A 20,365-nucleotide genomic window follows, 5' to 3' on the forward strand; every position below is an offset into this window, starting at 1 on the left:
GCGACACGTCGGGAAACAAGCGCCACATTTTACTGCGCCAAAATATTTCGGCTTTTTACCCCCCAACATATGAGCACACACCAATAGAAATCAAGCAACTTAAGGTACGTTTGCTGAAACACAAGGTTACATACAGTTTTTTTTATATTTTTAGATGGCAGTTCAATGTTGGTGTTGAACCGGAAACTACAACCTAGATATCGGCCACTCTCCAAAACCGAGCTAGCGTTAGCAAGCGATTCGTGGCTGACTCGAATAATTGCTGATTGCTAAGAATAATTCAAGATTCGAGACGCTCTGTAAATTCCAGTAAGTCGGTCTGCGGGTAGAAACCTCCTTGTCGACCAGCTTGTTAGCATCAAGTTACGCCTTCACAAGCTAGTTAGCGTGGTCGCGCATTGTAGCAGTCCACCCGGGATATTCTGGTCTTGAGGGCTTGGCTCATTTGGCTAGTGTCGTCTACCGACTAGCCAAAACAGGTTTTAAATAACCACCTTGTAAATGCGTAAATATAATAATATGACGCATCTCTTTTACCCGTCAGGCACGTATCAGCCATTTCTGTAATGCAATATGAGTATATTTGGTACAAACTCCGGCTTTGGAACAGCGGGGACTGGCGTCTTCGGAGGTTCAACAACAGACAGCCATAATCCAATGAAGGTAAACGCTAAATATTAAAGGTGAAACTGTTACTTGGGTTTTCTGACAAAATATATCCGCTCTGCTGCTGCCAAGTGACATTCCACTAATGTACGTTTTTGTCGTTCAGGATGTAGAGGTGACTTCACCGCCAGATGACAGCATCAGCTGCCTGGCCTTCAGTCCTCCAAATATGCCAGGGAACTTCCTCATAGGGGGATCTTGGGCCAACGATGTGAGTTCACTTTATTTCAAGAAAAAAAGTGTATGGCACTGCCTGAGGAAGGTTTGGGTCTGCACACCAGAAGTCTCTCCCCCAACAGAATGCAGTGCATTCGTGTTTTGGTGCAGCATGTTAAAGTCTTGAACTGCAATCGAATCAGAGCACATATGCTTGACGCAGGGGCTGAGCTTGTTTTGCTTTAGTGATAGACTTTTCCATAAAAGTCTGGATAATAATGCCAAATATATTATTTGGGACTATTGTGACTGTTATGGAAGGTATGGTGAAATGAATGATGTATTTTCCTGGCTTCTGCTCAGTATTGCCAGTTTAAATACCCCTTTATTATAATGTTATTTCAGATATTGTTTAACAAATGTTTATTGAACTTTACTTAAAGATACATCATGTCTTATGCTATAATTATTGTCCAATCTGACCTCAGGTCCGTTGCTGGGAAGTGCAGGACAACGGGCAGACTGTCCCCAAAGCACAACAGATGCATACAGGTCCTGTGCTTGATGCTTGCTGGAGCGACGTAAGTCCCACCATTTTCAGTATATAACAGTAAATAGTGTCTGTTGGGCTGCGTAGCTGTGATGGAAATTTTCTCTCTTCTTCTTTTGGTATAAACCAGGATGGGAGTAAAGTGTTCATTGCCTCCTGTGACAAGACAGCCAAGATGTGGGATCTCAACAGTAATCAGGCAGTGCAGATTGCACAGGTGGGATGAGTGTCCTCAGAGCAGCGATGCAGTCATGAAGACCAGCGACTCACCATATATCCCCAATCATTTATCTTCACAGCACGACGGACCAATCAAAGCTATCCACTGGATTAAAGCCCCAAACTACAGCTGTATCATGACTGGCAGCTGGGACAAAACACTGAAGGTACAAAGGAAAAAAAAAACCTGCAACACATTACAAAAAATTTTTCCTACAAAAAATTGCATCTGGGTATTTAAAAAGATACTGGGAACTGCGCAATTTGTTAAAGCGTTTTATTTTCCTTTTTGTATTTTAATTTTGTCAATTTTAACGCATAAGTTAGCATGTTCCAGTGTTAGAAGAACATGGAATATAAAATTGTTTAGTTTTATGATGATTTGAAAGCTTTTGTTGCATTATAGTACCTTCACTTAATGACTTATCGCCATTGTACTCAGTGCATTGTCCCGCATCTTAGTATTCATTAAAGCATGTGCCTCATTGTTTTCATTATCACAAAAATCAATAATGAAATATCACAGGCACATGATATTCCCCAAACAAGCTAAAACTTGACTGTTTTTGCTTAACACCCCCCCCTCTACCACCACCCCAGCCCCTATCAACTAGTGTCCAGAATTGACAATTTTCCCCAATATATTTGCTGGAGCAGGGAAAAATGTCTCAAATGAAGCAACTATTCATCCTTAAGGAGCTATGTGTAGTATTGTGTCTGATTTAAAGCTCTGAAGCAAAATACTATAGTACATGATGTGTCTCTTTGTTACCCACCAGTTTTGGGACACCCGTTCTCCCAATCCCATGATGTCTCTGCAGATGCCTGAGAGATGTTACTGCGCAGATGTTGTAAGATGGCTTGAGGCTTATAAATTCTGCTGACTAAATTGTCAGATATGTTGGATTCTTAACTTCTTTTGCACTTGCATCTCTGATCTGCAGGTGTACCCAATGGCAGTAGTTGCCACAGCCGAAAGGGGTCTTATTGTTTATCAGTTGGAGAACCAGCCCTCTGAGTTCCGTAGAATAGACTCTCCTCTTAAACATCAGGTGAGAATTTTTCTCCTCTACTTATTACACCTTCCAGCTCTAAAGTTTCTCTGCACACCCTGTGCCAATGCTCTGAGACACTATGATCTGGTTGTTCTCATAATTTACGGGCACGAAAAGGAAACACGGCACTTACAAATCCATCAGGGAAAATGTGAGCAACTGATTTTTTTTTGTCATTTGTAGTTTTACTATTGGACAGCCCCAGAATTCAACAAATGGTTCATACTCATGCACTGCAGTCCTACATGGGGGGAGGGAGATCTGAGAGGTCTTACTGACTTTATGCTGAGAAGTGTTTGGTATTGAATTTATATGCTAACCATGGATGGACCATAACAACCATCATTGTTGACCATGATGATGTTTATAATTATATGTGCCACCAGACTTCAGCCCAAAGAGCAATGATTCGTCTTTAGTCATGTCATCAGATCAGCAGAGGAATGATTTCTAATGCTAATTAGACATGAGACAAATCAGGGTGCCTGAGGTATCTTGAGCTGACCAGGTAAACCCTTATGGGTCATTTGGATTGACTTGAAATATCTGACTGAGGAGGCTGTTTGCAGGGTCTCCGAACATGGAATTTGAACTCTCCCTATCCAAACTCTCCATTGCGCAAAATTGTTTACTGAAGCTATAATCAGAAGGTTGTCCATATTTGTCTAGATCCCGAGGACAGTTTTCAGGCCTGATCAGCTCCGGTTGCTTAAAACATCAGATGAGTTGAGTGAGTTTGTGAGGCCACAAAGAAGCACCTTTGCGTGGCATCAGAGGTTTTTACAATCTGTCTGGCACCTTGAGAAAGAACCATGGCTGACAGTAGAGATGTGAACAGGATAGCATCTCACACTGGAATCAGAGGGTTGCCTCTTTTGTGAATCATGTTTTCCTGTCAAACCTCTTATACCATAAACACATTGTAGCTGGCTGTCTAGCAGTAGTAAGGATAGTTAGCACCTTCATAGGTTATAGACTGTGGTTCTCCACCAGAAAACGGTGGAATGCTCCCTCTGAAAGTTGCATCCTCAAATGAATGATTATGAGCATCTTGGGGTTTTCCTCACACACGGAGATAAGCTGCAGTGTGAGCAAGGGAGTGATACAGGTGTTGGATCTGTTGCAGGGGGAAAAATGGGCTGGATTTCAACATGCAATTATCAGTTGATCCTTTCTAGTTACTTCCCAACCCTCACTGGAGACCACAAGCTCCAAGTTATGGATTGGAGAATGAGGTCGCCAACACAAGCAGCTCAAATGTTTCCTCTGTTGCATTATTAGGGTTTTCCCTAGGGGATAAAGAGAGGAGCCCAGGCATTGTAGGGAACTTGGAGTCGTGCATTTCAAAGTCGAGCATTTATGAAGGACGCGTACAGCTCAAAGGACGCCCTATGGTTGACTCAGCATTTCAGCTGGGATTGTATGTCTTGTCTTGCCTGGGAAAGTCTTTATGTCCCTCAGGAAGAGCTGCAGTGAATCACCAGGGATTTGAACATCTGGATTGATGTAATAAGTGCCAGCAACCCGGTCCGAATCGCTATGGATGGATAGACACTCTTCTATCAGTGATTCAGACAACTATCAAGCATGCGCCATGTAGTCAGAGCTTGCCTGGATTACATTTTGGTTAGATTTGATTCCGGGGCCGTCACTCAGTACATCAAATGATATATTATGAAGAAATTTGAATGTGAAATTACAAACTAAAATCATCGACTCATTTATTCGTCCCCCCATCGTATCAAATCACACTTGGAATTGTAAAATGATTTCTAAACAAAAGAGGTGCCATTCATAGATGTCTCACAATTTCAGTAATTATTGACAATTATTGCAATCCAGTCAGTATATGTATTGAATTGATGCATTGTTAAACCATTAATACAAAGTATGTATTATTGCCCTCTTTATGACATTGTTTTTTCTCCTCCCGAAGCACCGCTGTGTTGCCATTTTCAAGGACAAGCAGAATAAGCCAACTGGATTTGCACTGGGAAGCATTGAGGGACGGGTTGCGATTCACTATATCAACCCTCCGAATCCGTGAGTGTTAAGAACTGAGAAGCGTAGAAATTGTCTCCATCAAAACACATTAAAAAATGCATTGATTATAATCCACGGGAAAATTTTCATACAAACAATTAGAAAACTGAGAGGCAATTTTTGAAAAATTTTAATTTTAGAAATTCTATATTTAAAAGGTCTGATCAGTGACACAGTGGAGGATTTCTGCCCCTAATGCAGACTTTTATAAGCATTTCGATTAAAATGTAATTAAATAACACTTTATTACACTCCATTCCTTCATTGCTGTAGCAGAAACTTGATTTTCTATACACACACCCATTATGATGTACACATACATTTGCTGGAAAGAAACCGTCCACTGAAAATCTCAAAAGAAATTATCATTTTTTTCCTTCTTCGTTTTTTGCAACTATTAAAAGCTCACGAATCAAGAAACAAGATATGACGTGAACATGTTTTCTCCATCTCCATCAGAGCCAAAGACAACTTCACCTTCAAGTGCCACCGGTCTAATGGAACCAACACAACGACTCCACAGGACATCTACGCTGTAAGCTGGGCTTTTGACATCTAAGACGGTTCCATATTAGTGTTTGATTTCTTTGGTTATTTGCATTACGCTCAGTTATTATTTCCCTGCAGCATGCATGTTGGCAATTCAAAAAATTGATAAAAAAAATCCACGTGTATGTCAGAAAATAAGGAAATGTCAAGGTCAAAAATGTTAAAATGTAATGCTGTCCACAACATTTGAATGACCTTGGAGTTTGGTTAGTAGATAGCAGAACTTACACAAGTACACATAATGTCATTCCATATCTAATGGTCGTCAGAAACCCTGGCAGTAGCATTAAAACCAATGGCTTGCCTGCTGGATAGATATTTTTTTTATATTCCTTAAGATTCATAAAGTTTTCACATCAGCCAATATCCACATTGATGATCTAGCCACAAAAAGCCATTTTCAGCTGATTTTAACTTCACTGAAGTTGAGAAGAGTGCCACCTGTTACTTGCTCACACTAAGACACACACACATAGCGCTTTACTGTTGCAGACTTTCAAAGAACAATTCAGATTCTTTCTTTGATACTGTAATGTCATTGGTTGGGTCCTAACTGATGCCATTGTATATGTTGATGAATAATGATAATATTTGTAATAAAGTCAAAATGTGTCCCCATACCTTTCATCTGTCCTGTCAGGTCAACGCCATCTCCTTCCACCCGGTTCATGGCACTTTGGCGACTGTGGGCTCAGATGGACGTTTCAGCTTCTGGGACAAAGACGCCCGGACCAAGTTGAAGACGTCAGAACAGCTCGATCAGCCCATCACCGCTTGCTGTTTCAATCACAACGGCAACATCTTTGCGTATGCTTCCAGTTACGACTGGTCGAAGGTAGGAGATGCTCTTCCAACTTTTGAAATTATCACAGGGCCTCCTGACAAACAACAGCCAAACTCCCAAACACTACCCCACAACCTGCAGGAACAACATCGGGAACAATTACCAAAATAATTTGTAACAACACACAGAAATGGGGAAGAATAATTCTCTACATTAAATTGGGTAATCTCAGGAAATAAATGTAACATATATTTAGATTTGAAGAGCAAGTTATGTATTTTTAAGTTGAATATTCAGTATTTCATCAATTTGGTCTGAAAAATGTTGCCTTCCCTATGAATCTGCAGTGAATATGTCTGACATCACTAACTGTGAATCTGAAATCCTTCAGGGCCACGAGTACTACAACCCCCAGAAAAAGAACTATATCTTCCTGAGGAACGCTGCGGAGGAGCTGAAACCTCGGAATAAGAAATGGTGAGAGGTTGGGCGTCTGCTGTGTGATCAAGGTGCCTGGCGAGTGCAGATGAGGGCAGTGACAGAATTTTGATTTTGTTGCAAGCCCGAGTAGTGATCTTTGGCGAGAGCTGTTGGGTACTGAAAGCTCATGTAGTTTCTGCTACTTTAGTGTGTACAAGCCACCTCTGCATCTGTACTATCAGTATTTTGGGTTGGACTCTTGTTTTTCTGTAGCATCACCACTCAAAGTTTTTTCTTAAAAAGAAAAACACCTCTTCAGTGTGAGCCAAGTTGCACAATGCATCACAGGACAGCTATTGATTAAGTTAAAGGAGTTAAAATGGAAATAGCTGAATGCACATCAACAAAGCAGTACAGCAAATGAGGCATCACTTCCAGGGATTCATTACAATCTGATGATGACTCTGTGCAGAAAGAAATGTCTGTTGTCAAATCTTATCGCAACAACTGGAGTGAGTTTATTTCAGAGCTAAAAAGGCCTCTCGGACAAGAGGTGAAACATCTTCCAGGAAAGAAACTAAGTCCAGCGGTCATGATAAGATTTGACAACAATTGACCATGAACTGGATGGCCTTCACAGAAAAGGAGACTGCGTCTCAAATAAACCAGAAAAAAAATCTGTTCCTCATGACTGACTGCTCCCCCCTTCTTGTGTTTAGATCCATCACGCCAAGTCGCATCTCTTGTGGGGAAATGCGAAAGACCTGCTGCTTTAGTGTACGTATACGCTCAAGACAGACTCCTTCCTTTCGGCAAACACCTGGACCAAAGCCCCGGTGTGCACGGACCAATCTTGAGGGGCCTACCCAACCTGGCACTGATGGCTGCTGCATGACAGTTGGTCTTGCACGTCATCACGGAAGGGGGGGGTTGTGTTTTCCACTCACATTGATCTGTTTTTCTCTTTGCCGTTCCAATCTTTACATTTTGAAAGGCTGTCCCAAAGACTTCACCCCATTTGATTTGCTGTCCCTGTGATCGAGCGCCATTAATGAAACTTGGATGTAAAATGCATAACAAAGTGCATACTCTTAAAATTGAACATGTTCATTACAACTTGAGCGAGTCATCCAGTAAATGATAACCTATATGTTGTTTGTATGATTGTTGGTTAAGGTTTTTTTTTTTTTTTTTTTTTCATGTTTTGTTTTTTCAACTGTACTTTGCATGACATTGTGAGCTTCACCGCTCTGATACGTCGGCTGTAAAATGAAATCGTGTGGGACCCCGACATTGAAGTCATCTGAGAAAATCACAAAGATAAACTTAGAAAAAAACATCTGGCTTACTGTGACCCCCTTGTGTGCATGTGTGGGTGTGTGCGTGCCTGTTTTAATCCTTCATAACCAGCAGATGGAGCTTTTTTATCTTTCAGGGTGTTAAATGTGCCTGAGAGCACCCCTGGCAGAAGTCTGCTAGAAAAAAACAAATGGGATCAAAGTGAAACTTTGAGATTCTTTATGCAGGATCAGGCTTTAATGGGGATACAAAGCAGGAAACGGGGATTTTCTTCAAGAGAATATGAATGGGGATGGGTTGTTGGTAACAAAGGCCAAGTGTGAAAAGTGAACCAGTTCATAGAGCTGAAGGTGTGAATTAAACACCATTTTATTGAGGTCATTAGAGTGTCACCTCAATGTTAGCCTGACCCTTGCTACTTAGCAGTGGAGCTCCAAGACTCTGACGGCGGGAAGATTTTCTGTTGCTGCAATTCACCGGCTCCTGAACTTCCACCTCAACCCCTGGTGCCACCTTCCAACACCAGTTTCTCCCCGTAGTGTTGATGCCAAATGTGGTGCTGCCCCTCCACAAGCTGCAGGTTTAATTTTCAACAATAATATAATCTAAGACTATGTGACATTGCATGTCTCCTGTTCAGGTCAGCCTAGTGTTCTTGACGCCCCCCCCCTTCCCCCCCTCCAAAAAAAGAGATGGCAATGACTAAAACGTAATTATTCATCGGAATGATAAAATCCTAAAAAAAATAATTAGGAAATCCTAATTTATTTCATGTTACATCAGTGATTGACTAGTAAGATGATCTGAAAAGTAACACCAAGAAGATTAGTTGGTTTGCTAATTTCTTTTCAACAGAGGTACGGTGTGTTCTTGAGATGATGGAAACAAGCTAGAGAGAGAAAGAGGCTATTGCTCTGTTAGTATATATAATTCTAAATTCTCAATGGTGGTGGGGGTTCTTCCTGAACAGAATTACAATTGCCAATTCCGTTATGCATTTTATTCTCCGATATTCCGTTGAAGGCGATTTAATTCATAACCTTTCGAGTCAACTGATGAGCTGTGAACTGGTCTGTTTCCTGCAGTCATTGCTGGGTCAGCGCACTAAAACATTAAAAACACATTCATCCAGTCGCTCGGCCTCATTGTCAAACACGCCGACGATTCGCTTTTATAAGAAGGTCGTTTCGGCCTCAGTTAAATGTTCCCATCTTGTACTTCTGCCAGTAAGTCATGCCATCTCGACTAATAAGTCGAACATCTCGATTACTGATGTACCCACTGCCGATCGTCTTCATACAGCCGCTTAATTGTCAGTTTACAAACGGACCCATTGTTGAATGGAAGTTGGATGTTTCCTTTGTTCAGTAACAAAACTTGTGCAGTTTCGATTTCCCTACAGACAACCTCTGAACGTTTGGAAAGGTGAATTAATGCAGAAGTGTGCTACTTCCTCATTACAACGGTGCGTGAGACCACGAGGCGGGATTGGATTCAGCTACTTCGGGTCTTTTGTGTCTTAAAAGACAAAAGCAGGTGCAGCGGAGCGTACGTGTGGGCGGACCAATGGGAGGAGCCGCTACCCAAGTTGGCACTCAGGCTCGACGCTGATTGGGTAAGAGTTCAGAGGAGGCGGGGTCACCGTTGCGCCGTATAAAGATCCCCGGCACGGCTTTTTTCTTTTTTTTTTAAGAAGGAGAAGCGACCAGCTTCCCGAGCTGGCGGAGGAGTAAGCGAAGTGTGACTTGTAGATTCGGGCTGGTAAAATTTAAGCGGAAAAAATACATAGGAGGACAACGACGTCACGCCGGTTCAGCCTTCGACTCGGTGCGTTTTACAGATGTTGGGACATTAATAACCGCCCGGTCCGAATCTTCAGCGTGTTCTCCCCGGCTGCCCAATGCTTCTGCATCAGTACATGAACGCAGCACTGGACGTCATGCATCCCACCTCGCTTCAGAAAGACACTACTTTCACCAAGATCTTCGTCGGCGGGCTTCCGTACCACACGAACGACGCCTCGCTGAGAAAGTACTTCGAAAGCTTCGGGGAAATCGACGAGGCTGTGGTGATAACGGACAGGCAGACCGGGAAATCCCGAGGATACGGCTTCGTAAGTTACGCGACATTTAAAAAAAAAAAAAAAAAAAAGTCGCGGTCCGTTAATGACAAACGACACGCGCGCGCCGATCTCGTTCACAACTTTATCATAATGAGTCAAGTCTCGCGGTTAATTGTCGCGATACCACGGCGGCGCCAGCAGCGTCCCGCGAGAGTTGGTTCCCTTCATACACGAACCCAAAACACTCATCAGGGGTTAAACATCTCCCGGTGCGGAATAAACTCAAGATACACCACTGGAGCAGAAACCAGCGACGGCACGGCATCTCTTTTTTTGTTTCGCTTGACTGGCTGTTTTATTTTAGCTTAATGAGGATGAGGGATCACACAAGTTAATGGGTAACTAAGAAGATTATATTTCTACATATGCCACCCCCCCACCCCACACACACACACACACACTAACCCCAAATAAAGTCACCCTCTCCTCCTCACTCACCCCTGAACAGCCTGGCTTAGTGTATGAGACGGTCTGTACTTCTTGGCTGCTGCTTTATATGGTTATTTTGGAGCAGTGGGGAGTTTGACCTTGCACACCCTGCCCTCCATTGTCACGGCCTGAAGCACAGGGCTTCAGTTGTGTGTATGTGTATGAGAGGGAGAGAGACTTGCACCAAACCTCAGCTGCTCAGGAGGAAGTCAACAACTGCGCTCTACAAACGTGTTGATTTTACACAAACAACATGTTGATATTGAACATTTCTCAACAAAAACAAAAAACAAAATCCCAGCCTCTGTTTTGAAGTGCCCTGGAAAAGTTCTGATGCATGAATCAGTGCGATCCATGGCTTCTATTACTGTTAGTACATTTGATGGAAAGTATCCAAGGGACCTCCTGAAGGCTTTCTCCACTAATGGGTGACTTATCCTCTTCCAGGCAGATAAAGTCAGCCATTTTCCCTTTGTCACAAAGAACAGAAGCTGTGCAAGAAATGCAAATATTTACAAGACCCCTTGGAAGGACACATCGACACTTATGTACTGTCAGGCCAAAGAAGGAATGGAAACCTCTTTTGTGCATTTGTGCATGTTTACGTGTACGGGTTGAATTGTAAGACAATTGCACAGTGTTTACACGTAAGCTCTCCAAGCAGGGAAAACAGCCAGGCAAGTCTTTTTTTTTTTTTTTTTCCTTTTTTTTTTGTATCTAACGGTCGAGAATGGAAGCCCGTGTTTCAGGTTAAACAGGATCAGGCCGATGAGGCTGCTGCCACACACACACGCACGCGGTGAAGGGTGCAGCGATTTATCCTCCATGAAGCGTCCGTCATCTCGCCGATTGTGTATGTAGGGCTTGAGTCGTGGGGCTGCTGACAGGAGAGTGGGGAGTTGTCCCTTCCCCACCCCAAGCTGAACTCACCTTTTTATCCAAATACACTTCAGAGGTGGATAAGCCCCCCTCCCACCTCCCCTTCAACAGTAAGGCTCTTCACAGTGTAAACAAAGCCTCTGTGCTTCCTCTGTGTTCACAACACGAGCCCTGCAGTGGGCTTTGTTGCAGATCGTTCCACTATGTAGAGTCATATTGTTTTTTGTCATGTCCCCCCCCCTCCCCCCCCCCCAAAAAAAACCATCCCCTTAAACAATGCGAGCTATGGCCTACATTCTCTGGCTGCTCCATGCGCTGAGGTGAACCCACTGAGTTGGCAGAACGTGGCAATCAAAACAGACGGGCTCATCTAATGCCAGGATTGAGAGAGGAGGGGTGGACTAATACAATCTCCTTAATATTTTGTCCCTAATTGGATAAGCTCCTCTCCTCCGATCCATATTTCAGCAGGGCGGCCCGTGCAGCTGTGAGCAGGTTTTGAACCGTAATCGCTGAAACGGGCCACGACTGTTTTATGCATTTGTTTTGCATTACTGGCATCTTAAGAGTCGAAGTCCTGCGACTGCTAACCCACTGTGAGCTTTAGCAGCAACTGGCATCTTTGCGGTTTCCTTACTGCGGCTTTTGACACAGCGCATGTAAATAAAGAAATTTCCTCCTCAGAATATATGACTACAAACTCTTATTTCTCACTCAGTAGTAACTGAGGATTTTTTTTTTAAAAAAAGGAGATTCCCTCAGGATTCTGTTTTTTTGACCATTAAACCTTTTTTTCCCCCCAAACATGTTTTTACATATACCCTCATGCTTTGCTGTACCAGATGTAGGATCTAAAAGTCAAGATAACATTTATTGGGCTTCCGACCTTGTCAGTGGGAATCCAATGCAATTGTCAACACTGGTGTTTCTTTTTTTCTCCCCCGTATGGTGCGTTTCAATGTAAACTTCTTTCTTCAGGTCACGATGACAGATCGTGTAGCAGCAGAAAGAGCCTGCAAGGATCCCAACCCCATCATCGATGGCAGGAAGGCCAACGTCAACTTGGCCTACCTGGGAGCCAAACCTCGTAGTATCCAAACAGGTGAGGATTATTTCATTTCATGGTTGAGTTTATTTTCTATTGTTTTCTTTTGAATGACATCTGAGAGTTGAAATGAAACTGTTTTATCTCTTTGTTTACCAAACAGCATTCGTTTTTTTCCAATTACAATCATGTCTTTGGCCCATATTTTGATATGTTGCTCTTCTTTGCCAGTGGCGATTTTGAAAACAGGGTCTGCCTCTGTCTCTCTGTGCCCTCTGTGTATTGTTCTCCGGCCTCCTCTGTAAATGCAAATGCGTGGTTGACAGCCATCCTCCCTATCTTGCAGGCATATCCATCGGTGTGCAGCCCATTCACCCGGCGCTCATCCAGAGGCATTATGGGTAAGTCAGAGGGGTGGGCGCCTGTAACGTTCTCTTGTGTTCCCCTTGGTGCAATGCCACTAGGCTACTCTTTCTTTGACAAACAGGGCCTCTGGAATGTACATGTCAGTTTCTGGGTCTGCGTGCAACTCCAGAAGTAGTCCATTAGCATATTTGAGTTTTGTGGGCCAGTTGGATTGTTCACATATCTGTGGCAATGGAGGAGCATTCCAGAGGTAAATGTGTGACTCACTTGTTAACTTCTATCAGGAGTCTGTTGACTCGTGTACCTGCCCTGAGAGAGCTCTGACACCGGGGGCTTCCTAGCCGTCAGCCGCGTTGTAGAAACGGCCCTGCGCTTTCTTCATCCAAGAGCCACGGTCCGCCGAGCAGAAAATTAGCATTTCTGCGCAGTAATTGATCTCCTCATATTATCCCACACGCTAACTCTCACAGATGCAGCAATTCCTCCGAAGTTCTGTACTGGTGGTCAGGTGTCCGAAATAGCCGAGAAATTTAGAGGAGCCTCATGTCACCGTGGTATGCATGATGTAAACAGATCCATTTAGAGATAACCTAATCATTTAATTTCATGAAAGGGCGTACTTTTATCTGTATCGGTGTCCAGATTAATACCACGTCATCCAACAAATGGAAAAGCTTCACCTGTGTAGCAGCCAGCATTGCTTTTACAAATAACAAACGACTGTCTTCAACTGTATTAATGAGCAGTGAAATCCCCCCCCATGACCTAGAAGGTCCTCTGGGAGGACTCTAGCCCAGCAGTGTTGTGTTTACAGTTCAGACTTGCACTCTGTTTATTCCTTTGAAAAGACCTTTCAGCCCTAATTTTCCGTCATGCAAGCCCTTATGCATGTTATGGCAAATGCTTGAAAGGCTAGAATGGTGACCAACTGTTGCATGCATTTAGTGGTACTGCTGTCTGGAAATCTCTGGAGCGGCTAACTGAACCCCCTCGAAAAAGTCACGCACACCCCGCGCCACTCAAGTGTGACTCAGCCGAGTCAGAGCGAGGATAAGTTCCTCCCGTGTCCGCGCTCCTGCCACCAAGGCGAATGCTGATTTACCAAAATCCTAAGGGCCCGGTGCATGGAGAACAGTGGAGCTCTGAGGTGGCAGTCTGACAGGTGCTGGCTCGTGTTACAGCTCTTTACACCCCCTGTTAATCTCCAATGAACATCAGCCCTGGAGACATGGAGGGGCTCATGACGCACCTGCCTGCCCGCTTCTGTTCGGCGGCTGACAGACGCAGGCCTCCCTGAGATGCAGTGGCGTATACAAGTGGCTTTTCTTCCAGCCACCCCTCCCCCTCTAACCCCTTGATAGCATATGGTGCGGTGACATGGGCTCAAACAGGATTTTAGACAGGGCTACTATGTTGTGTGTAGCAGTGGTGTGCTGGAGTTTGGGCTTACTGCCTTCATGTGTTTGTGTGTGTGGTCAGCAGATGCTCTGCACTGCGAGGACCAGAGGGGGTCACCGAGGCCAGCAATGTTGTATTGATGGGGGGGGGGGGGGGGGGGGGGGGGGGGGAGATGAGGATTTGACAGCGTGCTTGACGACTCAGCAGCTAATGCAGCGCCTCTTCCACGCCACTCACCGGCCACTTCCATGTCACATTTCTTCATATTTGTTTTTTTTTTTTGTTGTGAGGCCCCGTTGAATTTCCCCACCAACCAAGCCCATTTTCACACTTGGCGATGCACTGACTCATGAAGGTCATCTGCGTTATGGCGTCAAAGTATTTAGCTGCTCGATGTGATATTGCCCCGTGCTCCTCACATTACATCATAATGTGGCCGTCATTTATCATCGATCCTCTACCGTGTGTTTGTGGTGATCATGGGCGCTCACTATTGACCCCATCTCTCCCGTCTGTCAGCTGAGTAACATTATGTTAGTCTCACTCCGGTCGACCGGCCACTCCAGCCACCCCGTAATCTTCAGGCCGCCTTTTATATTCCCCTTCACATTGTCGCGTAATCCATTTGGCGCCTACCGCGCCCGACCAAGGTCTCCATTAACTCTTTTGAGACCAAAGCTTGGGATGAAAGCTTACATGTAAAAATTCCCCCTTAATGCAGACTGCTTGGCGAATAGAAGAGAATGCACCCTTAATCGTCTCACAAAGGGGAAATGTCAAACAGGTACTGTTGAGCTCTAAATCTGGACAGTTTCACTAAACTGCTTGAATATCTAAGAATAAAAAAGGAACTAGGTGAAATGAAGTAACAACTGAAGAGAGGAGAATAAAAGTTGGTGTGTGTGTGTGTGTGTGTGCGTGCGTGTAAAAAAAATTCAGACCGTTAATCTAAGTCATGATACATCAGGACCCGAGGTTCTATTCAAACAGCACCCCGAAACCGGTAGCGTTATTCAAGAAACATTCCCCACATGAATGCCTACGACCTTCACTTCAGCTGTTATTTCACAGTGTCTGTGGGACATTGGACGAAATACTCACCCTCTGGTTTTATCCTGGAAGTGTTTGCTTTATCCGCAGGGGTCGTCACCAGAGCGGTTTTCTATAAAAGGTGCAGATCAGAGCCTTAATGGGCTGAGGTCTGACCAGCTCCTCGGGTCACCTGCTGTCTGGGTTGCTTTCCTGCTGCCTCTTGATTCACACATTCAGAATTTTCCGTAATTACCATTTTTTAAAAAAGCATTTCAAATGATATAGTTTCCCATATGTTTATATAGATATTTTGGATGTGTGTGTGTGGCATTGGGGCACTTTACAGTTGAAATGAGGTAGTGTATGACCGGACTTGTGTGGAATTTCTGTGTATTATCCATTATGTTTGTGTGATGAATGATTATTGAGTCTACATCCAGATACAAGCAATTATTTGATAAATGTCTGCTTTTTTTTAATTGCTCCCAATCGTGCATCTCAGCCCAGTAAATTCATCAGATGTTCAAAAACAAGACAAAATGTCACCGGTAAATCACCAATTAGTGGTCTTTAATTGGAAAAGAAAAACAATCTGAATATAAAAAAACACTGCATGAATGTAGGAGGCAGCTACAAGGACATTGTACAAAACACTATTGGAATCGCCATTATTACCCAAATCTTCCCTTTTTGTTTTTGCTTTTCTTGCTTTTCTTATTTATAATCGTCGGTGTGATTTTTTTTTTTTTGTTTTGTTTTTGTTTTTTCTACCCCTCCCCATCTCCTCGTGTCTTAACCTCATGACTGTCGAGCATCGGGTCTGAGTTTTCAAGAGAGAAATGACACCTGTCTGCTACCTGATGATGTAATGACAGAACGGGCCCTCTTTATTTTCTTGCTGACAAATACCCACGCCGTCCTCCTGTTTGACCTTGGCCGCTGTCCGCTGCCAGCTGACCAGAGCGCCAGGAGGATCAGAAGATGCCCCAAGTACGGGCAGAAAGTGTCTGGCCAGCCCCCCTTCCGTCCCCCAGCCAGCCTGTCTGCAAGGTGCCAGTGATGGCTTGAGGGTGCAGTGCGGTGTGCTGTGATGAACTGGAGTGGCTTTTTTTTATTTTTATCTTCTCCCTTCCATGAGGAGTGAGGAGGTTATCCTGATTGTGGTGTGACTCTTTACCTATTATGGCATGGTTTGGGGTTTGCTGTGGTAACTGGTGTGTGGGATCTGTGGGGGGGGGGGGCTTGTAAGGGGTTGATTCTCATGTGTGTGTGCGTGTCTGTGTGTGTCTGTTGACAGCCCCCAATTCGTGCATGCTCCCATCTTTTACTGTGTTGACCTCACGGCTGCGTCTCACTACTGATCTCGTTCTTGTCCTTGTGGACCTAAGAGGGACAAAAAAAAAAAATCAAATTCTGAATATTTGAATAGATATATCTTTTAAAGATATAAATCAGTACTGAGATGCAACTCAAGGTAGGCCTGAATCAATATGGTAAAAAATGAATAGTTAAATGTTTTTTACCAGCGCCTTTTCATATCGATATATGAGACTTCCTCTGAGGTACAAATCACATCATGTCTCCCTGAAATAATGAGAAATTTTCCATTTTCTGGAGACTTTTTGGTTTAGGTCCTTGCAAATGTTCATGTAAACTCAATTCTGTTACATGAAATGTGACTTGCCAGGGAATTGGCTAAGTAACTTAGTTACTACTTAGTCATAAAATATTCAGAATCCTCAAAGTTTTTTTGCCTGACCCACATCTCATAACGTCAGATATGTTTAGCCACATTACGACGTCACATTTTGACAGCAGTAGTCGTTATATATCGATATATGCCCTAACTGAAGTGCAAGGCAAAGAGAGAGATTTGTTATGACTGCCCTGTCTTTGTCTTGGGCTGCCTTTATGTGATGTTTTCCCCCCAAAGGGGGGGGGGGGGGGGTGTTCTTGTTATTACATCAGCCTTTATTCGAAGGCAGTGGGTAGGGGTGCCACCGTCATTCCCCCCCCCCCCCCCCCCCAGAGAAGAAAATCAGGAGAGAGCCGCAGTAAAAATAGACGGCTGGGGTGGCGAAGCACAGGCGGAATCGGTGAACGAGTAAGAGCGCTGTCCCCCGACGCCGTGGCTCCAATCAGCGGTGCCTGCGGGCCCCCACACGAGGCTCGCAGCCAGCCCTGATGAGCTCCCTCGCCGCGCCCGACATCTTCACCTGTGATCGCCTGCGTCGGGTTTACACACCAAGAGAAAACCAAGACTCCCCGCGCCACCTTTGCAGACTTCCCCTTTTTTTTTGTGTGTGGGTGTGGGTGTGCGTGCGCGTGCGGTTGATTGTGTTCATTGAGTGAAGAGCAGCAGCTGTTAAAACACTCCGCTGATGCCTGGGCTTGAAAACCTGCCAGTAACGGCTGACTCTGTCACTCACCCGCCCCTCCCCAGCCGTCCACCTCAGGAGGCCCTACCTAACAGGTTTCGTAGGTTTCACTAACTGCCACAGACAGCAGGTTGAGTCACCTTCACGTATTCCGTCTTTTAATAACCACAGATATCTGTGTGAGAACCTCAGAACACCTACAGAGAGTTTATATTTTAAACACTTGCTGTCCAGGAGCAATGTAAACAATAGAAACCAGGCCTTGGGATTCCTCTGATCTGCCGCCGCGGCTCTTCTCAACGCCCCTTGTTTGGTCTTTGTGTCTGTGTGCAGGTTGGCCCAGCCGTACGTCTACCCGCAAGCATTCGTGCAGCCCAGCCTGGTGCTGCCCACTCAGGTTTCTACCTCCGTCAGCACCAGCCCTTACCTGGACTACAGCGCCGCCTATACCCAATACGCCCAAGCCGCCTTCGAACAGCAGTATCCATACGCCGCCTCCCCGGCCGGGTTCCTGAGTTACAGTTACGCCGCCAGCCCTGCGGCCAGCGCCGGCCCGGCAGCCGCTGCCACGGCCCCGGCCACCGTCCACCCCTCCCTCCCTTCGGCCACCGCGCCGGCCCCGGCCTTCCTGCACTATGCTCCCCAGCAGCACATCCAACCAGACCGCATGCAGTGAGTCTGGAGCGACGCAGAGAGTGCAGTACAGGTGCAGAAGGGGGGGAGGGAGGGTGGAATGGGGGAGGCAGACCTTAACATCGAGGCTGGCGAAAGATTTTTTTTTGTTTTTCCCGTGAGGCAAGGATTTCAGGAAACGGGGTGGGAATATTGCACTAAACGATCAGGATGAGCCCGCTGCTCATTGGTTGAAGGTGTGGGAGGGAAATCATGGTTCAGGTTGGGAAGCTAAACAGCGAGTATGTGGTCGCTTCCAAGGGCTTCAAGAAGCTTCCAGACACTTCATTTTATTATTATTATTGTTATTATTATTGCTATTATTTGTAATGTCATTTATTGTCGTATTAATGTCTCCATCATTCATTTGTATGTCATTTATTATCAATTATCATATTTTTTTGGCTCAGTCAGTGAAAATTAAGCACGTCCGTGGTACATATTGATGTTTCGAGAGTTTCTAGGACATTTTGTTCATTCCAGACTCTGGAGTGGACGTGACAGGGGTGGGGAGGGGGGCTGCTGTTTTAGGACAACGGGGACGGTCATCTACCGACGCAAGGAGACGTGCGGTGGCGACCGAGGAGGCAAACAGCCAGCCCTCCCTTTCTATCTCTGGTCCCCATCCTTACGCGATCGGGGGCGAGGTAAAGCTCTGGCCCTGTGACGAACAAAACCTCTGGGCGACCGCCGGCGCGCCGGAGCACGAGCAAAACTCAACTCGCGAGTTTCGTGACAGACTGAGGAGGCTACAGTCGAGACCGGACTGTGACGACAGAGCTTTTGCCATTTTTTTTTTCTTTTTAATTTATTCAATTAAAGAGGCCTTAATAAAAAAAAAATGAAAAAAAAAACATAAAACCCCCTCTTTTTTTTTTTTTTAATGTCCTAATTTTTCAAGCGTTTTCCCCTCACCATAGAACCAAATGCAGATTCTAACAGGCCCGTCAGTAATCTGACTCCCTCGGGTCTCGATAAGATGGATGTAGATAATCACATGCAGTATGACGGCGTTTGGGACCAAGCGTGCTGTATCTCTGTCCGAAAGGTAGCCGACACTGAGCACAAGCACCAGTGGTTTATTCTTCTCACCGATTGTCACAGACTGTTTGCTCTCCAGAGGACATTCAAGACATTTTCAGTCATCGAGTACAATATTTATATAGGTATTTATAAGAGGTACTAAGTTAAAATAGTTTCTTTTGTACTATAGTAGTAGCAATTATGCCATTTTTTTTTTTTTTTTTGACCTGCAGAGTCGCAGCAGGTTTTTCCGCCATGTTTGTGGATTTACTGAAGGTGCCTGTTTGTGGATCCCTCGCTGGTTGCATTTTTTTTTTTTTTTTTTTAATGTCTTTTACAGTTCCTTCAAAGAAGCCATACCAAAAAAAAAAATAAAGAATTTGTACTGAGAAATGCCTCCAGACTAGAGTATTTGCTGAGCATGTTCCTGCTGTGTCACTATTTATTTACGGTAATTGTATTTATTTATTTATTCTCAATCTGTATCCTGCTGTAGTGACAAAACTGAAAAATGCTCATGGGGTGACAGGGTTCAGTTATGTGTTTGTGTGTTATCGAGGATGTGCGTGTGTGTGCTGTCAGAGTTGTGGGAGGGGGGTTGCAAGAGGCCCAGACTTTATCAAACCACAACACCCAGCACTCCTGGCAGGTGCTTGGTGCCCCCCTCCTTCCAGCCTGCACCAACAGTTTTGTGTAAGGAGAAACAAAAAGCAAAAGTCGTTTGAAACCCCATAACCTAAACCGACCTTTTTTTTTTTTTTTTTTTTACTCTCTGTTGAACAAGCTCAGCGAGCTCCGGTTTCCCCCAGCAGCGTCCGTACATGTTCCTGCTTACATCAGCTTGTTTGGGAGACGCGTCACCTAAATCCCAACAGACCGGGAGAAACAAAACGGCCCAGGCTGGAAACAAAAAAAAATCCATTAGGCTTTCTGTCCATACCTTGGATGTCACCAAATAATGATTACCAGGTTTATTTTTTACATTTTTTTTTCATGAAGACACATTTATTTTCCAACAGAATGAAACGTTCATCATATTGCTCACACAGGGGTTTCTGTTTTACGAGGTACCTCAATGTGCAAATCCTAAAGGTTACATCAAAGGGGTTCAGATAACCTCATGATTGCAGCTTAACTCTTAGTTGTACTTTTCGTGACTTTGGAAAACTAAAAAAAGTCAAATGAAACACCGCCTGCTGATAAAGCTAAGTTACAGTGAGCGGAAAGGCCCTTCTGCTCCCTTCCTGTCCTTGTCACACCTGCTCTCAGCTTGTGTCCTC

The 20,365-nt window shown here is 44.5% G+C and overlaps 2 protein-coding genes across 3 annotated transcripts; both read left to right on the forward strand.

The window, feature by feature from the left end:
• Positions 1 to 9,021, forward strand: rae1 (ribonucleic acid export 1). Of its 2 annotated transcripts, XM_086167993.1 has the most exons (13): positions 1 to 104; positions 545 to 663; positions 773 to 877; positions 1,311 to 1,403; positions 1,503 to 1,589; positions 1,672 to 1,758; positions 2,371 to 2,442; positions 2,536 to 2,643; positions 4,583 to 4,689; positions 5,149 to 5,224; positions 5,879 to 6,073; positions 6,414 to 6,499; positions 7,162 to 9,021. In XM_086167993.1, coding segments are annotated over exons 2-13 (1,107 nt in total). In that variant the 5' UTR covers positions 1 to 104; positions 545 to 573; the 3' UTR covers positions 7,163 to 9,021. The 2 variants fall into 2 exon arrangements, with proteins under 2 accessions (XP_086024119.1, XP_086024118.1); XM_086167992.1 differs by lacking the exon at positions 7,162 to 9,021 and having other exon boundaries at positions 6,414 to 6,503.
• Positions 9,022 to 9,417: 396 nt separating this feature from the next.
• LOC147222298 (RNA-binding protein 38-like) lies at positions 9,418 to 19,478 on the forward strand. Its single transcript, XM_086167763.1, has 4 exons — positions 9,418 to 9,854; positions 12,150 to 12,273; positions 12,563 to 12,617; positions 17,724 to 19,478. The coding sequence occupies exons 1-4, from the start codon at positions 9,642 to 9,644 to the stop codon at positions 18,064 to 18,066; spliced, it is 735 nt and encodes a 244-aa protein (XP_086023889.1). The 5' UTR covers positions 9,418 to 9,641; the 3' UTR covers positions 18,067 to 19,478.
• Positions 19,479 to 20,365: the final 887 nt, after the last annotated feature.

Source organism: Fistularia commersonii, chromosome 21 (assembly GCF_037954325.1).
Source record: "Fistularia commersonii isolate RoL2024-O1a breed Wild chromosome 21, RoL_Fcom_v1.0, whole genome shotgun sequence".
NCBI lineage: Eukaryota > Metazoa > Chordata > Actinopteri > Syngnathiformes > Fistulariidae > Fistularia > Fistularia commersonii.

Excerpts from the sequence above, each read along its gene's own strand:
- rae1 (XM_086167992.1), top strand. The coding sequence starts at position 574 with ATGAGTATATTTGGTACAAACTCCGGCTTTGGAACAGCGGGGACTGGC. Across the intron at positions 1,759-2,370 it reads GCTGGGACAAAACACTGAAG|TTTTGGGACACCCGTTCTCC; the intron begins GTACAAAGGAAA and ends GTTACCCACCAG. Across the intron at positions 6,074-6,413 it reads CCAGTTACGACTGGTCGAAG|GGCCACGAGTACTACAACCC; the intron begins GTAGGAGATGCT and ends GAAATCCTTCAG.
- LOC147222298 (XM_086167763.1), top strand. The coding sequence starts at position 9,642 with ATGCTTCTGCATCAGTACATGAACGCAGCACTGGACGTCATGCATCCC. Across the intron at positions 9,855-12,149 it reads AATCCCGAGGATACGGCTTC|GTCACGATGACAGATCGTGT; the intron begins GTAAGTTACGCG and ends TTCTTTCTTCAG. Across the intron at positions 12,618-17,723 it reads CTCATCCAGAGGCATTATGG|GTTGGCCCAGCCGTACGTCT; the intron begins GTAAGTCAGAGG and ends GTCTGTGTGCAG.